The sequence below is a fragment of the Vigna unguiculata genome, chromosome 3, assembly GCF_004118075.2.
Source record: "Vigna unguiculata cultivar IT97K-499-35 chromosome 3, ASM411807v1, whole genome shotgun sequence".
In the NCBI taxonomy this organism is placed as follows: domain Eukaryota; kingdom Viridiplantae; phylum Streptophyta; class Magnoliopsida; order Fabales; family Fabaceae; genus Vigna; species Vigna unguiculata.
Window position 1 is genome coordinate 53,129,908 of NC_040281.1, and position 21,651 is coordinate 53,151,558.

General features: G+C 33.2%; 2 protein-coding genes across 6 annotated transcripts; both read right to left on the reverse strand.

The window, feature by feature from the left end:
• Positions 1 to 5,023: 5,023 nt before the first annotated feature.
• LOC114176352 (YLP motif-containing protein 1) lies at positions 5,024 to 13,482 on the reverse strand. Of its 2 annotated transcripts, none has more exons than XM_028061374.1 (13): positions 12,519 to 13,482; positions 12,273 to 12,429; positions 11,917 to 12,020; positions 11,684 to 11,785; positions 10,943 to 11,012; positions 10,456 to 10,511; positions 9,411 to 9,461; positions 9,073 to 9,177; positions 8,896 to 8,940; positions 7,443 to 7,542; positions 6,292 to 6,497; positions 5,754 to 5,840; positions 5,024 to 5,500 (listed from the first exon to the last, which is right to left on the reverse strand). In XM_028061374.1, the coding sequence occupies exons 1-13, from the start codon at positions 13,329 to 13,331 to the stop codon at positions 5,336 to 5,338; spliced, it is 2,061 nt and encodes a 686-aa protein (XP_027917175.1). In that variant the 5' UTR covers positions 13,332 to 13,482; the 3' UTR covers positions 5,024 to 5,335. The 2 variants fall into 2 exon arrangements, with proteins under 2 accessions (XP_027917175.1, XP_027917174.1); XM_028061373.1 differs by having other exon boundaries at positions 11,908 to 12,020; positions 12,519 to 13,481.
• Positions 13,483 to 15,380: 1,898 nt separating this feature from the next.
• LOC114179212 lies at positions 15,381 to 18,161 on the reverse strand. 4 transcript variants are annotated; one of them, XM_028065465.1, is made up of 3 exons: positions 17,897 to 18,161; positions 17,758 to 17,803; positions 15,381 to 16,778 (listed from the first exon to the last, which is right to left on the reverse strand). In XM_028065465.1, exon 3 carries the CDS (start codon positions 16,771 to 16,773, stop codon positions 15,586 to 15,588), a length of 1,188 nt encoding a protein of 395 aa, XP_027921266.1. In that variant the 5' UTR covers positions 16,774 to 16,778; positions 17,758 to 17,803; positions 17,897 to 18,161; the 3' UTR covers positions 15,381 to 15,585. The 4 variants fall into 4 exon arrangements, with proteins under 4 accessions (XP_027921266.1, XP_027921265.1, XP_027921264.1 ...); XM_028065464.1 differs by having other exon boundaries at positions 17,758 to 17,816; XM_028065463.1 differs by having other exon boundaries at positions 17,736 to 17,816.
• Positions 18,162 to 21,651: the final 3,490 nt, after the last annotated feature.

The window sequence follows — 21,651 nt, forward strand, 5'->3', positions numbered from 1 at the left end:
GAATGTTGATACGTGTATGTTGTGTTATTGGTGAATTTTTAATGTGAGTGAATGTATACTGTGTGATTGGTGAATTTTCTAACCTAAATCATGCAATCAGTTATGAATATCAGCATGTAATCAGTTTTCAATTTTTGATACGTGTTGTATTCACTCTTTTTCTCTGATTCGTGTTGCATTCTTTATGCATTCTTTTTTTAATTGCATTATTTTTTAATATTCTTATGTATTATGTGGTTACCCTCGATGGGTTATTTACGTATTAAAATTTTTATTATTATTATAGTTCATTATGGAAGATCATCATTTTAGTTATTTGAGTTTCTTGGATTCTCAAGCGGATTCTCAACTAAATTGTAGTCTCATGTCAGAGTTTTCTGATTTTGTTCATGATATCTACGAACAAGATTATACATCTCATTTTACAACCGATGATATTTTCTCAACACGTGAAGATTTAATTAAATGGGTTAGAGGGGTTGCTTATAATCTTGGATTTGTTGTTATTATTCTAAGATCGGATAAATATAATGGACAACCAGGAAGAAAGACCCATGTATTATTAGGTTGTGAAAGAGGTGGAAAATATAGAAAATACAAGTGTGATGCAGAACCGAGTTTATCTGGGACAAGAAAATGTGATTGTTCCTTTTGATTGAGAGGGAGACTCATCTCTCAAGGGGAGGGATGGGTGTTGAACGTAAAATGTGGTTACCATAATCACGATGTCTCTTCTACTCTAGTTGGTCACCCCTATACGGGTAGGTTGAAGTCTACTGAACAGTCGTTGCTTGTTGATATGACTAAAAGTCAAGTAAAACCAACAAATATACTTCTCACTCTCAAAGAAAAAGATGAGTGTAATGTTACAACTCTGAAGCAAGTGTATAATGCAAGATATAGGTACAAACGTTCAATAAGAGGTTCAAGAACTGAGTTACAACAGTTAATTTTAATGTTGGAATGTGATCACTACATCCATTTCAGTAGATGTCTTGATGAATCTGATATGGTTAGCGATTTGTTCTAGACCCATCCTGATGCTGTGAAGTTGTTAAATTCATTTAATATTGTGTTCTTAATGGATAGTACCTATAAAACCAAAAAATATCGGTTGTCATTACTTGAGATTGTTCGTACATCCCCACCTATTTCGCAAAGTCAACATCGACTAATTTGTATCGGACATGTTTACAATTCTCATTTTGTGTAGGTATATATGTTTATATATATATATATATATATATATATATATATATATATATATATATATATATATATATTATTTTTATAAAGAACTTTATTTCTCTATTGACTAATTGCGTATTTACAGGTTCGTCTACAAGAAGGTTGTCCATTAACGACAGTGGATATCATATCATCTAGCAATTGTTACCCAAAGGCAAAAGGGTGGGCATCATTTTATAGAGATAGGATGCAAGCATTCCTAGATTTACACGTAGTGGATCGTAGTTATGTAGATCTCATGCAAGACTGATATTTGTTGATTGTAGACGAATCACAATCAAATTAATTACATGAAACGAATTTAAATAAAAAACATTAAACGGGTATTAAATTCATTACAAAAAAAAAACAAAATTAAATAAAAAACATGAAACGGATTTTTAATTTCGTTTCCAAATGCACTTTCTCTCCAAATGCACTTTCTGTATTCTTTCTTTTTCCCATTTCAAACACATGCAGCTCCAAATCAAAATCAAGACTCACTCCTTAATTACATTCAACAACGTCAATCACATGCTAAAACCGATTTCACACTCCTGGAAAACCAAAAATCACAGCCAAAACGGATTCCAGGTTCCGTTTCAGCAGTGTGGGAAACGGCTTCTACAATCCGTTTCACCTAAAAAAAAGGGAAACAGATTTCACAATCCGTTTCCTTAAAAAAAAAAACAAAACGGATTTTGTATTCCGTTTGGGGTTTCTGAGAAACGGATTCCACATTCCGTTTCCTTAAAAAAAAACCAAATGGATTTTGTATTCCGTTTGGGGTTTTTGTGAAAATATTCAAACCAAAACGGCGTTCGTATTCCGTTTCTGTTTCCGTAGATCTTCTAAGCTAAAATCAATTGAACCAATTAAAATATAATTACACTACTAATATTAAAATAGCATGACTTAACTGTGCAAATGGAAATGGAGAAGATGGGGCCTTAGGACTTCCGCGAAACCAGAAAAGGAGGCTGGGTAGAAGAACGGTCTGTGGAGGAGAAAATGATGCTGCGAAATGGGGAGAACACCGGTGTGTGGAGGCTGTGTGGGAGAAGAGGGAGGGGAGAAGAGGGAGGCTCCTTGTGTGGGAGAAGACCAGTGGGAGAAGAGGGAGGCGCGCACCTAGGTCAAGATTCTTCTATTGGGTGCAGGGGAATCTGATGCTTTGCTTTATTGGGGTGTGTTTTGGGGTGCAGAGACAGGGTGAGGGTGTATGCTTTTGGGGTGCATGGAGTGCAGAGGTGTGGTGAAAAAAAAGACTGAGTTACTCTTCATTTTTACCATGGGCAAACATGGAAATAAAATTTTTTTTGGGGGTACAAGAGAGATTATTGGAGGTGTAGGGAGAAGCCCCCTGTCTGTATTCGATGATTGATATGTGTAAAGCCTATTTCTAATTTTAAAATTTTGGGTCCAGTCTAATCAAAAAGGACCAATGCCAGTTCACTTGCTTTTTTTTTCAAAAAAAACTCCTTCAGTTTTCTCCATTCAACTTTTACTCAGTTTTCTCATCCACCCCCAAAACAGCTCACTCCCTTTTGCTTTCCTTGAAACAGAAACTTAGCTAGGACCTTTGTGGAATTCTTTTCCGAATTGGTTGGTAGAATATCTTCAAGCAAGCTCTCTGTAAGTCTAGCTTCGAACCTTCATCTTCCTTCTCTTTCAGTTCTGGAGTTATGGTTGTGCTACGATCTTGTATGGAGTTTCACTCTCCTTTCCTATGCTCTTGTGTTTTTTAACTTTGTAGTTTATTTCTGGAGCTTAGTAACCTTCCATTGGGGACTTGTTTTGTTGGTTTAGCATCTGCCAAGGTAAGGCAAACTATGGTTCAAAGTTTTTTACTTATATTTGCATTTGGTCATGAATCATGTTTACAATACTTGTTTGATGTTTGTGTTGTATGGGAATGAGTTAGATGTCGTTTTTTTGTGTTTCTGGGGTTTGTATGCATGAGCAAGTGAGAAATCTATTATTCTCGCCCAAGCGAGCAACCATCGTCTAAGCAAAAACAGCAGAAAACTCAATCTTGTCTATATTGGAGTTGTCGCTCAAGCAATGAACTTCAGTTTTGAACGAAGAGCAATCTCATCAGACGAGAAGGTCTCGCTTAAGCGAAAACTCACAGAAACTCATAGTGCCCACTGTTCGAGCTCTTGCCCATACGAGAATGCTTAGCTTAAGTGAGAGAACTTTTGTCGCTTAAGCAAAGGCTTCTAGCTAGAACGAAACTGATGCAGGGACATGTTTCATTACTTGATCTCTTCTATGATTGATTCTTTTACTCCTCAAAAGTATGATGTATGATGTTGTGCATGTATGATATGGTGTATTGGGACTATATTTAATATGATTAGCATGAAATGACAATGTTTGAGATAACATGTGGACTTAGTGTGGGATTTCATGGAGAAATCTCTTTTGATGATAAAGTAGCGTGTGTGATGACTTAAGGATTCAAGTAAGGCTGCATTTTGACACTCTAATGAATCAGTCAGACTCACGTAGAGTGACTCACGTAGAGTAAATTGGTTCATGTGGTGAGAGGAGTAGGAGGTCCTAATCCCTGGCAGGATAATGGTCTTAGATGATCATGGATTAACCTTATGTGTGGTAGGGTAGAACCCATTAGCAATAGCTCTGCAGAGCGAAGAGTAGAGGTCACCACAAGTGCAAACAACTAGTGAATATGATTTTTATTACATGTATCTGGATAATCGAGTTATAGCATATTTTGTTGGTTGTTATTACATGTTTGTGCTCAATAACTTGCTTGCTCATAATCTATTTATTTATTTATTAAAATTATGTTCACTGACTTACCCTTCTTTCTTTTTGTATATGGTTCCTTCTTTCTTTTTGTGTTTGGTTCCTGGTTGTATCTTCCTTTTTGCAATAATCACCAATGTTAGTGTGAGCAAATGTGAAGACTCATGATGGTCAACAAGATGATGGAGATGCTATTGTTTAGTTTAGACATGTTAAATCTTGTTCATTATTGAGCCTCTTTTGAAGAATTACTTTCTTTGTAGTTTCCTTGCTCAGCGGAACAATCTTTTGCCAAATTGTTTCCTATTTTAAAACATGTCTATGGCATTATTTTGCGCTCATGTTATTTCTAGTTCAATATATTCTGAATAACTTTTAAAGGTTAATTCTCGTATATTTATTGTCGCAGGCTCTATTTTAATATAATATATAATCTTTTATTTATTATAAATTTCTATTAAATGAGACATCACAATATGCACATATTTAACTTTATATAAAAGAAACCTGATAAGGAACAAAGGGTTATCAATTCAATAAACCCAGTGAGCAACGTTTTCTTTTACTTTTTGGTAGATATATAGTACACATTAGTTTTACTACACCTTTCTCAGAACCTCATCATTATCTTGTTGTTGGTATATGTAACTGCAACTAACTTTGCAGAAATATTTTGTTATGTGCATATTGTCATGCAGGCTATGTTATTTGGTGGGAGTGATTCCTACTCTCAGGAGATCAAGTCATGCAAGCAACTCTGGTTTTAATTGCTTTAAACCAGGATTGGTTCGGAGGATGCCAACGGTGCAGAGGGTTTTCTTTCATATGGTCGACAATGACTACAAGACAATGGTTTATGTATGAAGTTAATCTTGACTTCATCCACCAGTGTCTCAGATTGTGAAAATAAAAAAGCTTTTAGTTATTTCAAGTATTATGGGTTGTTGTAAGTGATGAAACCATAACAGTGACTCAAAAAAAAGAGCTTGTACAAGGAAAAGAAAAAAAAAAAAAAAAAAAAAAAAAAAAACCCACACTCAGACGCCGAGTTCGAGCTTGATACATCCGGTGTGTATATATATTATCCTTGGATAAAATTTACATCGTTTCACAAAAAGGAGAGGCTGTGGCATCAGGTTGTTTTTCCAGCCAACCAAACAATTCAGCTCTGTTCTCTCACTTAAACTACTCTAACAATTCAAAGTATGAGACTAACCCGTCTGTTTTTGATTTCATCAGGTAAGAAGTGTCTGTCTTGTGACGGGTTAAAATCCTGGAATAATCGATCCAGTGCATACTTTGTGAACGCCTTTTGCATTGCCGTCGCTCTCTTTTAGTCTTCCTCCACATCAAGTCCGCCAATCCTGTGTCGTCTCCTATCAAAGACCGCTTTGAAGGATTCTCGTTCTGCCCGGATTCGTTCTTGAAATATGCTATGCTTTTTTGATTCCACACTATTACGACTTGGACTATCTTCTTCAGGTAACGGATTCGATTTCTGTACATTAATACAAATTCAAAGTGTTTACATACAGGATCTCCCCCCTTGAAAAAGTGCTCAAATCCTTGGTGAAAATTTTCAACTTGGGACAAATCAGCTAATAGAATTTATTGAACAGGAAAAGGAAGGAAAACAGACAATACAAAATCTTGAAAGAGATATTATTGTCAGAACTAACCAAAAAAGAAAATGAGAACTAAATAGCAAATGCTGTTCCTGAAATTTAAGAACATCAAATCAAACCACTAACCAGGTTGTATCCAGCACCAGGTCCGATCACTATAGACAAAGCATTTACCTTCCTGGCAGCCCCTATTGAAAATCCTGTCTTGCCACCCTGAAAGGATAATTGCAAAGAAAGGGGAGAGGGAATGTGGAGATTAAGGAAATGGCTAAGGAATGAAAGCCAAAAAAAGCAGGTTTTACCACTGTTTGTTGTAGCCGTGTTTCAACACACGCCAAACCTAATAATGATATTAATATAATAGTTTAAGTCATTTTCCTTTTTCTACATTTCGACACCCTCGACGCCTCAAGCAAGTAAAAAATAGAAAGATGAATAAAATTTAAAAAAAGGGACACCAATGAACTGATGGGTCATGCCTCCATCTTTACCATAGAGCACTTGATGTCTTACATTCAATCCCTGCATCACCCCCTTTCCCTTCCTTCTTTCCAGAGGAATTTAAACAAGAATGCTATTTTTGGTACTAAAATATAAGATTGAAGGAGACTTCAAATTGTACTTTCTAAGCTTCAGATAACAGCACAAAACAAATATATCATACCTGATCACCCCAATGTACAGATTTTCGTTCCTTGCCATATTGATGAATTAACCCAGACAGAGCATTAATATTGCCCTTCATACCTTCCGTTTGACCAATGTCATCTTCACTGAAATCTTCTGACCATTTGCTTTTACCCAATTCCCTGACTTCTGTTGGATGTTCCCCTTCAGCATCCCACTTCTTCCCAGTCTTTTCCAGGAAACCTGAACTTCAAAAGCTTAATCAAACCGAAAAAAAACTTGACAAACAAGGTAGTTAAACCCACCCAAAAAACTCTAATCAAATTATAATCCAGAGATATATAGCTTGGAAATATATAATTTGTACAAAAAGTTAAAAATAAATGCATTCCCAATTCAAGGGAGGAAAGGGTTGATACTAAGTTGCTAAAAACATAATTTTACACATTACTAAAAAAAGGGGCCTAAACCTGAAACTTAGTAAACCGAAAACAAGGCTATATTTAAATTATGAAATTGAACACATGCAAACAAGTAGGGAAGTGATGAGATGCACTGTAATAAGTGAACTACTCAAGAAATCCCATAAAAAATAGTAAAACAGACTCCACCGTAGTCAGTACACAAGACTCCACTGTAGAGAGTTAAATATTTCTCAACTTAACCAAATCCAAGGACAAGCGACAGTAAAACACAACTTTAAAACCAAATTGTTTAATTCATCTACAAAATACATAAAATAAAATAGTTCTTAATTTTTTCTTGATTTCCTTCTAACCATGTCCACCCTGGATGGAAATTTATATCATGTGCCGATTATCAGTACAAATTGTACATCGTCCCCTAAAAAGTATAATGACTTTGTCACACTGTTCTTAAGACACAGATAAAGGGGTGAAAGGGATTATCCCAAAGAGGGGGAAGATGAAAAAAGATCAAGATAGAGACACCACCCATCCCAGTGTTAAACCTGAATACTGACGGTCCTTTAGCAAGGTTAAGCATACCAAAGTTACAACTCTATGCAAGTCTAATCAAATCCAATAAAAAGACGATACACAACTACAGCAGAGATGGATATCAGTGATGAGATGGCACCGCAAAAAAAAATAAAAAAAGTCAAATTAACAGCGTAATAATAGATAAAAGAAACACCAACGTAAATAGCAACTGGTTAGAGCACCCTACTCGCATCTTCCTCAACAGTAGGGTCAACAACTTTCTCAGCTTCTCTTCCTTGAACTGGAGGTAATACATCTCCCATATCATCTTCCATATCCATGTCAACCTGGAATAAGTGCAATATGAAACCAATCACTCCAAGCCCGATACTTGAAAATTTTGTATGAACAAACAGAATTTCTAATTGGAAAATATTATAGAATTCAAAGCAATAAAAGGCACGTAGGTATTTGACTAGCACATATTCCACATTTGACAAGGACATAAAAAATAGAATATACTACAAATTAAAACAAATCCAGTTATTATTATAGCTAGATGGCTAAATGAATAACAACAAATAAAATAGTGAAACTAAGATACTTCCACTTGTATTTTGTAAAGCATTTCATAATTAAAAATAATCTGCCTGTGTCAATCACAGTCTTATGAAAATCACAGTAAAGATACATGAATTCAGATGAACCGAAATCAGTGCCCAGAAATCCAGACAGATAATTGAACCTTATTAACAGAAGGCGTTAAAAGAAATAAATAAAATATCTCCTGCAACATGTATGGTACTGTAATTAATATGGTAACCACACATATCATTCAATTAGAAACCACTCCTTTGATCACTTCATAAGCACACGACGGATCACCAAGAAATCTGTATGATGTTTATTAAAAGATATTTTTATGGTAAAATTAAAAAAATATATATATATATATATATATAAATTTAGAAAAAATATGAATATAAGTTAGATTCATGTATACCTTTAAACATGTTATGTTTTATATAGTAATTTAATACGATAACAAATAGTATTAATGTTTACCATATTAAATTTGGTATCCAGGTGTAACCACAAAAAAAATAAAAAACTTGGTCACTAGAATGCTAACAAATACACAGAAGTAAGTTTGCAAAATTCCAGAATGACTTTTCCATATGCAAGGTACTGACTTCATATACCTCACATCTCTCTACTGTTGTATGTCATGTACTTTTACAATATTGGCAAGTTATTTTGCTTTGCTTTAAAATAAACTTTTGGAAGTATTGGTAACATAGTGTGTATCCTTCCTTATATATTTTAAGCAGTATCTCTTGAAACAATCCAAAAGCTTTGGCAAGAATTACTAAATCAAACTTTGGTAACACTAGAAGTAGTGAGGTCCACATCCTCATCAATATCTTCATAGTTTTTGTGTTGTGTTTATTACTATTTCTGATTGATTCACAAGGAGGTTGGACTAATTTCTTGCATTTTGCATCCCCTTTGACTAAACATTCTACATAATTTTTTTCCAGGAAATATTATTATTTAACCTTGGTTGTGCCTTTTCTCTTTTCACTCCATAGCTTCATCTTTAACCCACAGTTCAAAAAATAGAATAATATTTGAAATTCTTGACACTTAAATAGCACACAAAGGCTAAAGAGATAAATATGTGCAAATATTTCAATTACCTCCTGTATCCTGCTTTCCTTTAGATCATCTCCATGAAATAAGGACTGTCAAGTGAATAAAGATAAAAAATGAAGACGATAGTAAGAATACGTTATCATACAGCTTGCACTAATGTTATGGCTTTATAATGCCATACTTCCTACCAAATATTAAATAACACCAGATATACAACAAACCTTTACATCAAGCTGCAGATACAAGGATGGAGCTTCTTCCCATTGCTTAGACATCTTCTCTATGTCTTCCTGAGTAAATCCATGGACATTCCTAGCAGCACAACCCTGTTGAAAAATATAAAAACCGCAACTATAAAAAATATTTGCTAAGATAAGAGGACTTAGTCATCAATAACCACCAAAGCATTTAAACTAAATATACAAAAAGTTAATCCCATGTTTTGAAAGATAAATAGAAAAGAAGGAAAGGCTCTCTGTTATGATAGTAAATTTTTGGTTGGTTCAAAGGCTAAAAGAAAAATAAAATGATGCTCGGTAGGCAGAACAGACAAACACACCACTGGGTCCTTGTACGTAGCTTCTAAAATATAAACTTCATAGCCCGATCTCTGAAAGCAAGAGGAATGTCTATCAGCAAAGGAAACATATTGAACAAACAGATCTCATGTACCTTCTCTTCAATTCATGCATATATTTAGGAATGAAATATGTATTCATCACTGTAACAGTACACAGAGGCTACTAGCATTTATTCATGCACTTCAAAAGAAACCAACTTTTAATTCAAATACTTATAGACTATAACTTCAGTAGGTTGTAGCACATTTAAAACAAAAGAACATGGTACAGGAAGTGGTATCATCCTCCCTATTTAAAGTTACAGTTCATTTTCTATTATCTTTAACAGCCTCGTGCATAAAATGAGTCATACAAAGTCTCACAATGGGAGCCAAATGAGTGAACAGTCGTATTGAACTTGCAATAAGGTATGAATGTAGGAGAATCATCCCAGAAAATGGTTAACTCCCTAACCCCAGAGCTATGCTCCATGTGGACAACTATACCTGCCAAAGCTAGAGGCCAAAAATAATAACAGAAAGGAAAATCATGATCCCCACACTTCCCCCATAGTCACTCCTCCTCTATTGGTGGATCACACGCAAAGTAGAATATAACAGAATAAGCTACATATCCTTGGCTTAGTTTATTCTTGGGTTTCTTCTGCTGTAAACCAATTAAACCCTACCCTCGACATCTTAGATCAATGTCCTTGGCCAGTCACTGATTGGCCTCTCCATAATTAAACAAGACAAAACAACCATGAAGCACAATTATAGACCACTTTCAATGGTAAAACTTAGTTTTTTGTCTTTATTATTAATACTAAGTGCACTTCTTATCCTCTACCCTTGTCTTTGCTAGTTTCCATGCATGATCATGATAAGAAACTGTATATGCTTCACAAAACTAGGTAAACTACCAAGGCATATGAAACATTTCTCTGCACCTATTTCTGAGAGATTAGGAGAGAGTATTGCAAAGATATTGTGAGTCGTCTTGAGCACACATGCCAGAGGTTGCGAGAAAGAAAAAAGGGTATACCTTTGCAGTTGCCCAAAATTGAGCAAAATCAGCTACCCGCAGATTGCGGTCATCCACTAAGATGAGGCACAAATACCACCAAGAAAAGTGTCACATTGCCGAACAAAAAACTGCATCTGTGGTTAGTGAATAAATAGGCAGTGCAGGCACACTGCATCACCACTTAATCTAAAATGAAGCCACATCATTGAACTTATTAATTTTTTTAACAAGCCGCCATAGATCCCCAACCATTTTCTGACTCTAAGCTTAAGTTACTATAATTCACCTAAGAAAATAATTTCTTTTGATTTCACATAAACACATACCAGAACAGATCAAATCAGTATTCGTTGATAATTCACAATAAATGAATATGCAACTTGGGACAAAAGGCAGAATTTTCTATGCAGAGCAAAACAATGATCTGAACAAGATAATATTTGAAAAAAGTGGAAATCATTTGTTAAGAATGACCTTACTAACGTATTTTTAATGAGATGCATACCAATAATGAAGGTGAAAACTCCTTCCTCAACAGTTTTCTTGAAAGCTTTCAACATGCTTGACCGATAAGCCTGTCATGACAGGGTGTGAAACAAAAACATGAGCAGAGAAGGTAATTAAGTGCATATGAAGGAATTCACAGAGAACTTGAAGCAAATGCATAATATCACAAACAATCGTTAGTATAATAGAACTTAAACGTTGACTTTTGAAGTATTTCTCAAGCAAATACGAATTTATAGATGACAAGTACATAAAATATAAAGGACAGAAAAAAAAAATCCCCAGCAACCAACCTGCCATGGCCTAGTTCCCATTTTTCTACCATAAAACATGCAAGCCAGCCCCCAAACACTCTGCATTGCAAAGAGTACATTCCACTGCCCCCTATGCACCAATCATCACAGTTTCTAATATTTCAATTTGAAATCTATTCCCACAAAATTACAGCACAAAAGAAGTCTTACCGTGATCAAATTATATATATATATATATATATATATATGTGTGTGTGTGTGTATGTGTGTGTGTGTATGTATAAAATTTAAAAGAAAAAAAAAGGTCATAAGATAAAACAATAAACTAGGCACAATCAATCACACAATGCCCTCTCTACAACTCATTTCCAATCAGAGAAATTGCATGAACAAACAAAAATATAGTACAAAAATTCTAAACAAATGACAGCAAAAATTTGTAATACAAATGACAAAATACAATGCTCAATATATGCAAACGCTACCTCCTCCATTTCAGGTTCATAACAATACTCCATGACCTTCTTTGTCACAGGCTTCTTGTTTCTGCCTGAACTTGAAGATTTTGATGCCTCGCTATCCTCAACCTTTTAAGAGAAAATATATAACTATCAATACAACTTCCACCATAACTTATGAACAGATCAAAACCACATAGACGACAATAAGAATAATCAGTCTAAATAAAAAGCAAAGAGGACTCGTGAACCTTTTCAACCTCAGTCATAAAATAATCGTCCATAGAATGAATTCGAGGTGCATCACCGCCATTTTCAACCTCAAGATCACGCAGCATCTTTGCCAGGTAACTCTTACCACTACCTGTAACAGATTCAAACACGCAATAAAGATCCCAACAGAAGTAAATAATCAAACACAGACATATCACTGATGAATTTGCATCCACACTACTCCTATTCCTTTTATATAAAAAAACTTGTCTATCTACTTATAAAAAACATCAAACAGAGAAAACTTGCACAACAGCACTCCCTCAACACAACAATATAAAAGAACTGTGCACGAACAAATGCACAGAACAAACAAACAAAGAAACTCCAGCGCAGACCATACCTGGGAGGCCCCGAAAGATTATCACAAAATGATCAGGCCGCGAAGCCCGATGAGGATGCCGAAATAAATTTGCAGCATCAATAAATTTAGGTCTGTCGGCAGAAAACTGGTTCAATGAAAAAGGCTGGGAATCTCCCAAGTAGTGCTTCGACGGTTCCTATTCAAAAGAATAAACACACGTCAAGCTAAGAAATGTGCAAGCGTAACAACTCAAAATAACAAATCAGGGAAAAATTAGAAACCTACCTCGGAAGGAAAACCGGTGGGGTGATAGGGTTGAGGTAAAGAATGTGGTTCGGGGACTTGCGAGAACGACGAAGGGGATGAGCTCAATTGAACGGGAAAAAGAGAAGCCGGTTTCTTGGGCGGTGAAAAGTACGTTTTGTATTGATTCATGGATGGTTCCATAGGAAGAGGTGGCGGGGGCGAAGAAGGAAGAGGAGGCTGAGGGTGACCCCTGAGAAATCTAGAAGCTTCCATGTTATTATCAGAAGAACCGTTGCTGTTGTTACCCGCAGGGTACGGGTAAGGATAGTGACCAACTCTTCCATTCAACTTGTGTTGATTGTGGTGATTCCCTTCGTGAGAGGGGAAATTAACATGAGGCGGTGGTGGTGGCTGCATGCCAACGTGAGGAGCGTGGGAGTGATGGTAAGGGGCGGGGGAAACGTCGGGAAAGCATTGCGAGGGGTCAGGATAAGGGTGGAAGGGGTGCGGGGAAGATCTGAATTGGGCATTGTGACGGTGGTGCGGCGGAACGGCGTCGTGTGGATGGAAGGCGTTTTGAGTGTGGGGGAGAGAGGGGTTGGTTCCGTGATCGCGAATGAGCTGTAACCTGCGCTGGTCGTCGGAGAAATTGAGAGGGTGGGTGTTGTTGTCGTGGATTCGGGGTCTCTTGAAATTCTGGAAATTAGGGTTGGCGGAGGCGTAAGGAAGAGGGGGTTGGTGTGGGTGGTGATAGGGTGGGGGCGGAGGAGCGGGGCAGAAGGGGAAGTGGGAGAGGGAGCAAGTGGGGCAGAGATTTGGGGGTGGAGTGGGACGCCATTGCCGATGATCCATTGCTAACTGCAACAACACTGTGTTTTGGAAGAAGAAGAAGATTTGATCCCTTCCCTTCTGAAAAACCAGAGACTAACCCTGCAGTAAAACCCACAATTTATGCTCCCTGCCCTTCTTCTGTCTCGCAATATCACACTACCGCTAAAATCAAATCTCATAAAACAATTGAGTTATAATAATACTATCTATAGTCTCAGGCCTATAAATTAAATCAGTCACTAATCATAGATATATTCCCAACTTTTTAAATAAATCATAATTATATATTCCTATACGCATCTTTGAAATACCTATTTACTTTTATTTTATTTTATTCTTAATAATATAAATTTGTTAGGGATAATATCTGATAAAATATTGGACTGATATTTTAAATAAGTAATGTTAATTATCATTACTGATTTTATTATACATTAAAATTTTATGTAAAGTAATCATAATTTGTACCTATATATAAGAGGTATTTTTTTTAATATTTATATTTTCTTTTCAAATTTACTTTTAAAATAAACTTTTTCTTAAATTAAAATAATTTTTTTTATCAATGTTGTTTTTTAAATTTGACATTTTATTAATATTTAACTACTATTTTAATTTTAAAGCTACCTATAAATAAATAAAAATTATTTACAATAAAATTATAAAAATTATTTATATTTAATTTCATAATTATAATAATAACATTTATTATTATTATTTTCTTAAGTTTTGAATTATTATTATTAATTTCTTTTTGTTTATTAATCTCTTGTTGGAAGGTTTTCTCTAATAAAATCAATAATTTAGGACATAAAAGTATTCAATAATTTAGGACATAAAAGTATTGTATGTTTGACATGTAATGATGTAATGTGTAAGTCTACTAAAACTATCTTAGACACACATTAATGGTGATGACGAGAAGTTGAATCATTCCGAATGCATCATTCAACATGATATACGAATCTTCGATCACTAATAGTCTTAAAAGGTTGGTTAAAAGATATGTGAAAGAAAAATGGTGCTGTTATACAAAAAAGATGCATAATACAACAGACACATAAGAAAAACACAAAAATTCAAAACAATATCATTTTTACGTGAGTTTGAACTAATTAAAAAATGGCACCAAGTCAAGCTCAAAGAAGATGTGAAAATAATCATTGTAGGGTACAATTATCAATAAATTAGGACGACATGATCGACCTCTAAAAACACAAATCAATCAATTTCTACATTAGTAATTTGTTCTACCATTCCCCGTGGAGCAACCCTATAATATTATCAAGACTTGTTAAACAACTTTTTTTGCGAATATCAAGACTTGTTAAGCAACTTTTTTTGCACCTTCGCAGCAAATTTATATAAACTTGATTGAGAGTAAGGACTAATCATATAAATTTTATGATTGAGGGTAAGGACTAATCATATAAACTAGATTGAGGGTAAGGACTAATCATAATAAAACTTATTCTTAAAAGATTATTTTCACTACATAAATAAGATAATCATGGCAAATTAAATTAATTTTGAAAAACAATTTATCAATACAGTCTACAAATGACATGTTATATTTAACATAAGAAATAGCTTATCAATTCTTTTTTGACTCATCTCAGCGGATTACCACACAGTTCACTAGTTGTAACAGTACTCAGTTCAGCTTACCTTCCTTTGGTTGCTTTGTGCAAAGGCAACAAAATACATACAAAAACACCGGGTAAGTCATAAAGATAACTCAATTCAAAGCTCAAAGCCTAACACGAGACTGTAATGGATGAAGTAGTGACAACAGAAATGTGGATCACAAAAAAGTTGATATGCAACACAAAGTAAGACATACAAATACCAAAGTGACTCAGACAAAGGTTAAATGATGGTATTAATATTATAAAATTACAGTAGTTCCCGGAGCTTGGTGGTCAAGTATATAACCAATTCATATCGGTTCCCTATTTCATCTTCAAATAGTATTAGAGTTTATCCCAATATAAATAAAAAAATGAATAAAAGGCACTTTTCAAGATAATATTTTTCATGGATATCAGACACACCGCGTGAAGACATGTATCTCTAAAAGAATGGCAATTATGATCCTTAACCACAAAAATACACACCCTGAATTGGACGAGGGTAGTGTTACGGTCTCTATCGGCGAATTTTGAGAAAGACAATACAGAAATAAAAATCTGTGCCCATTGACCATTGTTCATGTACGACTACATCATTTGCAAAGAAGCGAAAAAACAAATCAGATTAATCTCGCTCAAGAGGCTTACAAATTTTTAGCTTCGATCGTTAGTTTGCCAACTACATCAGCCGTTAAGTGACAAAATTTGGCTTCAGCAGTTAAACAACTAACCACTCCTTCAATTGATCTCAACTCCTCGTGAAACAGTGGATGTAACACCAATGAAGAAAATTTCTCATCTAGCAGTAAGCCAAGACATTTTATAACATCTTCAAGTTTAGGAACCCAATCGCAAGCCTCCAAACGCAAAACTGATGATGCTCTTGGACATGGTCCTGCTTGAGGAAACCTCTCGTATTTCTTCAACCACTTGCCTAAATAACGAATCAAATTTAGTAATTCTTTCCCATTCAACTTACTTAATGAAGGGGATAGCATCACGTCATTGATGTTGGATGATGCAATCAGATAATGCAAACAAGTCTCAGACGCTGAGAAACCATCATAGGCCATCATAAGCAAAATGGAAGCCTCCTTTGCCAAAAGCAATTTCTTCCTCTTCGGCTTGCTATCATTTAAAATCTGAATGGCTAACACTGCTTGCCTCTCCCACTCAATCTTCACACTTAGCATACTGTTATAAGCATCTTTGGATGGAGAAAGAAAATACCTCAAAATGGTGAGTATTTCTGATGAACCAAGATCGAAAGCATGCTTTATGCACAAACAGATCAAATCAGACCGCTTTTTTTCCACTAATTTGGTGATCAGGTTTGAATAGCAAGAATGGTCAATAATAGCATTAACAATCAAAGCCTCGACCACTTCCCACATCTCCAAAGAAACACACCCATTCAATACCAGGCTAGCAACATCTTTACCCATGTATACTCCAAGCTTATCGATCAAAGTCTTGTTATACTCACTCCGGGATGAATCAACCTCAATCACAACCCCTGCTTTGTCCCTGATGTTTTCCAGATAAGAATTCAAACTACTAATAAACTCACCCTTATCAAAATTATTAGTGTTCTTGACCTTAGCATTCAGCTCTGTAAAGAACTTTTTGTTAATGTCAACGATCTCAGCATCCTTTGGTGCAATATGCCACCCAATAAGGGGCCTTACGAGTGATGAAGTAGATTCATCTTTAACTTCGGCCTTTAAAGTGGGTAAGATACTATCTGGGTTCAGAACAATTGGGTAGTCCAAAGGTGAATCAAGCGATTTTGAATTGATTGAAGCATCCTTAATTACTTCTAACAAAGTCATGATTACTGCAAAACAAACAGAGAAATAAACCTCAGACACTCAGCATGACAACACTTCACCAGAAAAGGAATTCATTTTATTAAAGAAACATTTCATTTTATGTAGTTTCAGAACAGGAAAACCAAAAATAGGAAAACCAATGAATGGGAAGTGACGAAAGCTAATAAACAAAACGCAATTATAGATCAAACTAGCGGAGGGCAGTACACGAGTGGAAAGAGATCAAATCGGACCAAGACTTTTACCAAAAGCCTAATCCCGACTACTTTACCAATCATAAGCCTTTTCTAAAAGGCTTAGCCTGACCTACGTAAATGTCTGGCCTATCCAAGCCTATTAGTTTGTCTAAAGGTCTGTTTTGTGGTAGCACCTGTAAATAGGTAAGCAGGCCTATCAATCTAATTTCAAAACTAGTTAGTTTGATGGAAGAAGAATAAAAACAGCTTCGATGGCATCTGCAGTACATCCCCTCATGTGTGTATCAAAAGAGACAAAAAAAATGGAAAGTGCGGATCATTCTGAAGATTTTAGAACCATATAGAATCTCTGATAAGCAGTGAAGGTGGCATTGAATGGCATATCAAAAGCTTATAATACAGTAATAATGGTTGGAAACCAACGAATCGGTACAGGTACATAAGATGACGATGCTCCCAGGTGTGTACTATAGATGCAATTAGAGTCAATAGTTATACAAGCAGACTGGTGATATATAAATGTTTATCAGGTCAAGAGGTTCCAGCAGACAATGATTATTTTAAATAAAGGAAAAGTAATACAAGTACAACAGTCTATAGGCTATGTCCTCAAACAAAGTTCCTTACAGTGTAAAATATGCTATCTATAACTAAAACTTCGCATCAGACAGATTTAACAGACTAGATGCAAGATGATCGAGTGTAATAGAGAAGAGTCGAATCTCCAATATGGCAAGTAAATAGAAATATCAAAATTACATGTACCAGATGAAAAGGACTGAATCACCTGCAACAACCTTTTGGCAAAGTCAAAGACCAACACACTAAGAGCACTAACACAAGGCACTGGAAGAAATTAGAAACAGCAACTTTTCATTAAGAACCAGAGCGAACAAGGTTTGAGAAGACAGAGAATAAAGAGTTACCTCTGCAACAGTCACAGGCGCAATTCGAAGGGTATTTGACAGGCGTTGATAGAAGGAAGCAGAATAGAGGAAGATACAGAAAGAATTCAAAAAGAGATTACGAAAACGCCTCGAAACTTAAAGGAATCCGAAGAAATGCCGCTGTGAGGGGAGACGGGAGAGAATTCCAGAATAGAAAAATGGAGGAGCGACTACTTGTTCCTCTCTGGCGGCAATAAGAACCAAATGGTGCAAGAGCCTTTCCCTCTCTATTGTCATGCCAGGATTTAGGGTTTTGTCATTTTAATCTCCAATAATAATTTATTTTTTCATTATGAGCGTCAAACAGTAAAATATTAATTAATTATTTTACACTTTTTAAAGACAATTATTATAAAAATAAAAAAATTATTATATTTGATATTTTATAATTAAATTATAATTGTTTAACTTGTATTGTTTATTTAATGTTTTGATACGTATTATTACTATTTTTTAAGTAATAAAATAACAGTTTATATATACTCTTTGGTTGTCATGTTTTTATGGTCGTGTACTTATTTGTTGTGGCTATTTTTATTTAGGTTTAAATAGTCATTCCGTCTGATCGAATTTTTTTACTTTAGTTCTATTTTTTAAATTGTTTTCAATTTGGTTTTATTTTTTGTTATATTTTTTCAATCAACTTTTTTTTGTTAACTCCTTCTAAATTATTAACGAACAGTAACTGTCACGTGTCATTTTGTGATTTTTTTATTTTTTTTTAATTTTTTTTATTTCTTAAAAGAAATTAATTTTTTTTATTTAAAGAAAATGTACACTTGTCAAGCTCATATTATGTCACGTGTCATTTTTTTATTTTTTATTTTTTTTAATTGTTTTTAAATTTAATTTTTTTAATTTAAAAAATTTTTACGTGTCAAACTAATATCATGCCACGTGTCAGAATCAGTTTTTTATATTCAATTTGGTCCCAATATTCGTTAATTATTTTCAATTTGGTCCTAATTTTTTTTTTAAATTTAACATTTTTGTTCCTCTCCAAATTGAAACAAAATTTAATTTGTATATATTAAAATGCATATTTTTGTTAAATATTTTAATTTAGAATTAGAGTTAGTTTAAAATTAAAACGAAAAAAAGAAATAACACCATTAATTTAGAATTTTAAGAGGTTAAAAATATTTAATTTTAAACCAACTCTAATTTTAAATTAAAAATATTTAATAAAAATATGTATTTTAATAAGAATATTCATATAACATTTATATACAAATTATATTTTGTCTTTGGAGGGGAACAAAAATACTGAATTAAAAAAAACTAGGACCAAATTGAAAATAAATAACGAATATTATGACCAAATTGAATATAAAAATTTGATTCTGACACGTGGCATGATATTAGTTTGACACGTGAATTTTTTTTAATTAAAAAAATTAAAAAATCAAAATAAAAAATAAAAAATGACACGTGGTATAATATGGCATAATATGAGTTTGACACATGTATATTTTTTTAAAATTAAAAAAATTAAAAAATCACAAAATGATACGTGATCACATCCGTTAACGATTTAGACGGAGTTAACGGAAAGGAATTGATTGAAAAAATATAACGAAAAATATGACCAAATTAAAAACAATTTCAAAAATAAGACCACAGTAAGAAAAGTTGACCAAAACTAGGACCAAATAAGTATTTAAGCCTAAATAAAAATAGACACAACAAATAAGTACACGACCATAAAAACATGATGGGATCTAGGGTTTTGTCATTTTAATCTCAAAGAATAGTTTATTTTTTTATTATGAGCGTCAAACAGTAAAATATTAATTAATTATTTTACACTTTTTAAGACAATTATTATAAAAATAAAAAATTATTATATTTGATATTTTATGATTAAATTATAATTGTTTAACTTATATTGTTTATTTAATGTTTTAATATGTATTATTACTATTTTTTAAGTAATAAAATAACATTTTATATATACTCTTTAGTTGTCATGTTTTTATGGTCGTGTACTTATTTGTTGTGCCTATTTTTATTTATTATTACTGTTATTTTCATTTACTTTACTTTTGTTTTGATAATTCTATATATTAAGTTGATAATGCATTATAAGTCTAAGGATAAAAAGAAGATAGCAAAATTTCAGTAATTTAACCAAAGGTGGGGAGAAACAGAAAACAAAAAAACAAGTAAATAACTTTTACATTAAGCATTTTCACACGGAGGGATGATCCAGATTTTCATATTTTCAAATTATATTAATGTTAATTTAGAAAAAGAGACCAGATTAATTAAAAAAAAAAAGAGAACGTAATTGAATAAAAAAATTATGAAATTCAATTAAGTAAAAATAAATATAAAATTAACATCAATAAAAAATCTAAATATAAAAAAATAAAGTTTAAGATGGAAATAGTGGCGGATTTGTGAAGATTAATTATTAATTTATTTTTGTATCTAATATTTTATTTTTAAAATAATTTTATTTATTGGGTTCTTTTTTAATTATTTTTATAATTAGTATTGGACATTAATAGATATTTCAAATGCAATAATACTTTTAATAAATAAATTATTTTCATTTTTTAACTAATATTTTTTAACCAATAAATTTTTCTATTTTAAAAAATATACATAAGGACATTTTTTAATCACATATTGCAATCAATTTTGTCTTCGAAACTTTTATTGTTATTATTTAATCAAAACCACCATAATTAAAAGACTAGAAAATTAGAAAATGGATATTGAAAATAGATACCCGCAGACAACAGGTATAGGTATTTTTATACCTGCATATAATTTTGTTCCATCTGCTTGAACTTGAACAACTCAAAAAGGACTTGAGTATTCAGGTCCAATACAAATTTGGATTCTCTACTGGATTTTGTTGTGTTGTTTCTCTATTGTGTCTCTATAATACACTAATTACCATTAATTTTGACGTTTTAAAATATATTAAAAAAAATATTTAAAATTGCAACATAGTGTATTTTTAATGCTCAGCAGATGACAACACAAGAAAACCAATAGAAAATCTGAACTTTGTCCAATACATTGTTGTATACATGCATATATTTCTCTTTCTAACCATACAATTGATAGTATACATCTATTGTAATTCCTAATATAAAAATAAGAATAGGCACAAATACCCAAAGAATTCCATACATCTCTTTCAAAAATTACAATCTGAAAAAAAAAATGTATATGTTATATTTCTATTAAATCAATTATCATTTTAACGATTAACTTCTCCCATAATAATATCTATGCTACATTGTATTGTCATAACATTGACCAATTTCATTCTTTTAACTAATTGAGGGAGAATTTGCAAATTTATAAAACTGGGTGGATAAATTTTCCATCTACAAGGAAAACCATTTTGATCCCCTGTTAGAAAAATACCTAATCCTCCCTTGGGGACGGATACAAGTATCATAGTATATGTACCCGTGGATACTTGTACCTGCTATATTCTAATTTAAATTAAAAAAAATGATTAAAATATTAACACATTGATTTTGAATGTGTTATTTTTTTTATCAATTGATTTTAAAAAATCTTTATTTATTTGTAAACAGTCATTCAATATTATTTAAATGAGTTATTTGCATCTTATTTTAACTTTATAAATGGTATATGTTGTATTTTTATTTGAATTTATGGTTAAAATTTATTATTAAATATTAAATTTTTCTTTCATAAATACCCACGGGTACCCATGGATATTAAAAAAATATATGGATACTCGT

Coding starts and splice junctions, on each gene's coding strand:
- LOC114176352 (XM_028061373.1), bottom strand. CDS start 13,331: ATGGATCATCGGCAATGGCGTCCCACTCCACCCCCAAATCTCTGCCCC. Junction 9,462..10,455: donor AATTTTGGGCAACTGCAAAG/GTATACCCTTTT, acceptor TCTTGCTTTCAG/AGATCGGGCTATGAAGTTTA. Junction 7,543..8,895: donor AGGAAAGCAGGATACAGGAG/GTAATTGAAATA, acceptor CACTTATTCCAG/GTTGACATGGATATGGAAGA.
- LOC114179212 (XM_028065461.1), bottom strand. CDS start 16,773: ATGACTTTGTTAGAAGTAATTAAGGATGCTTCAATCAATTCAAAATCG.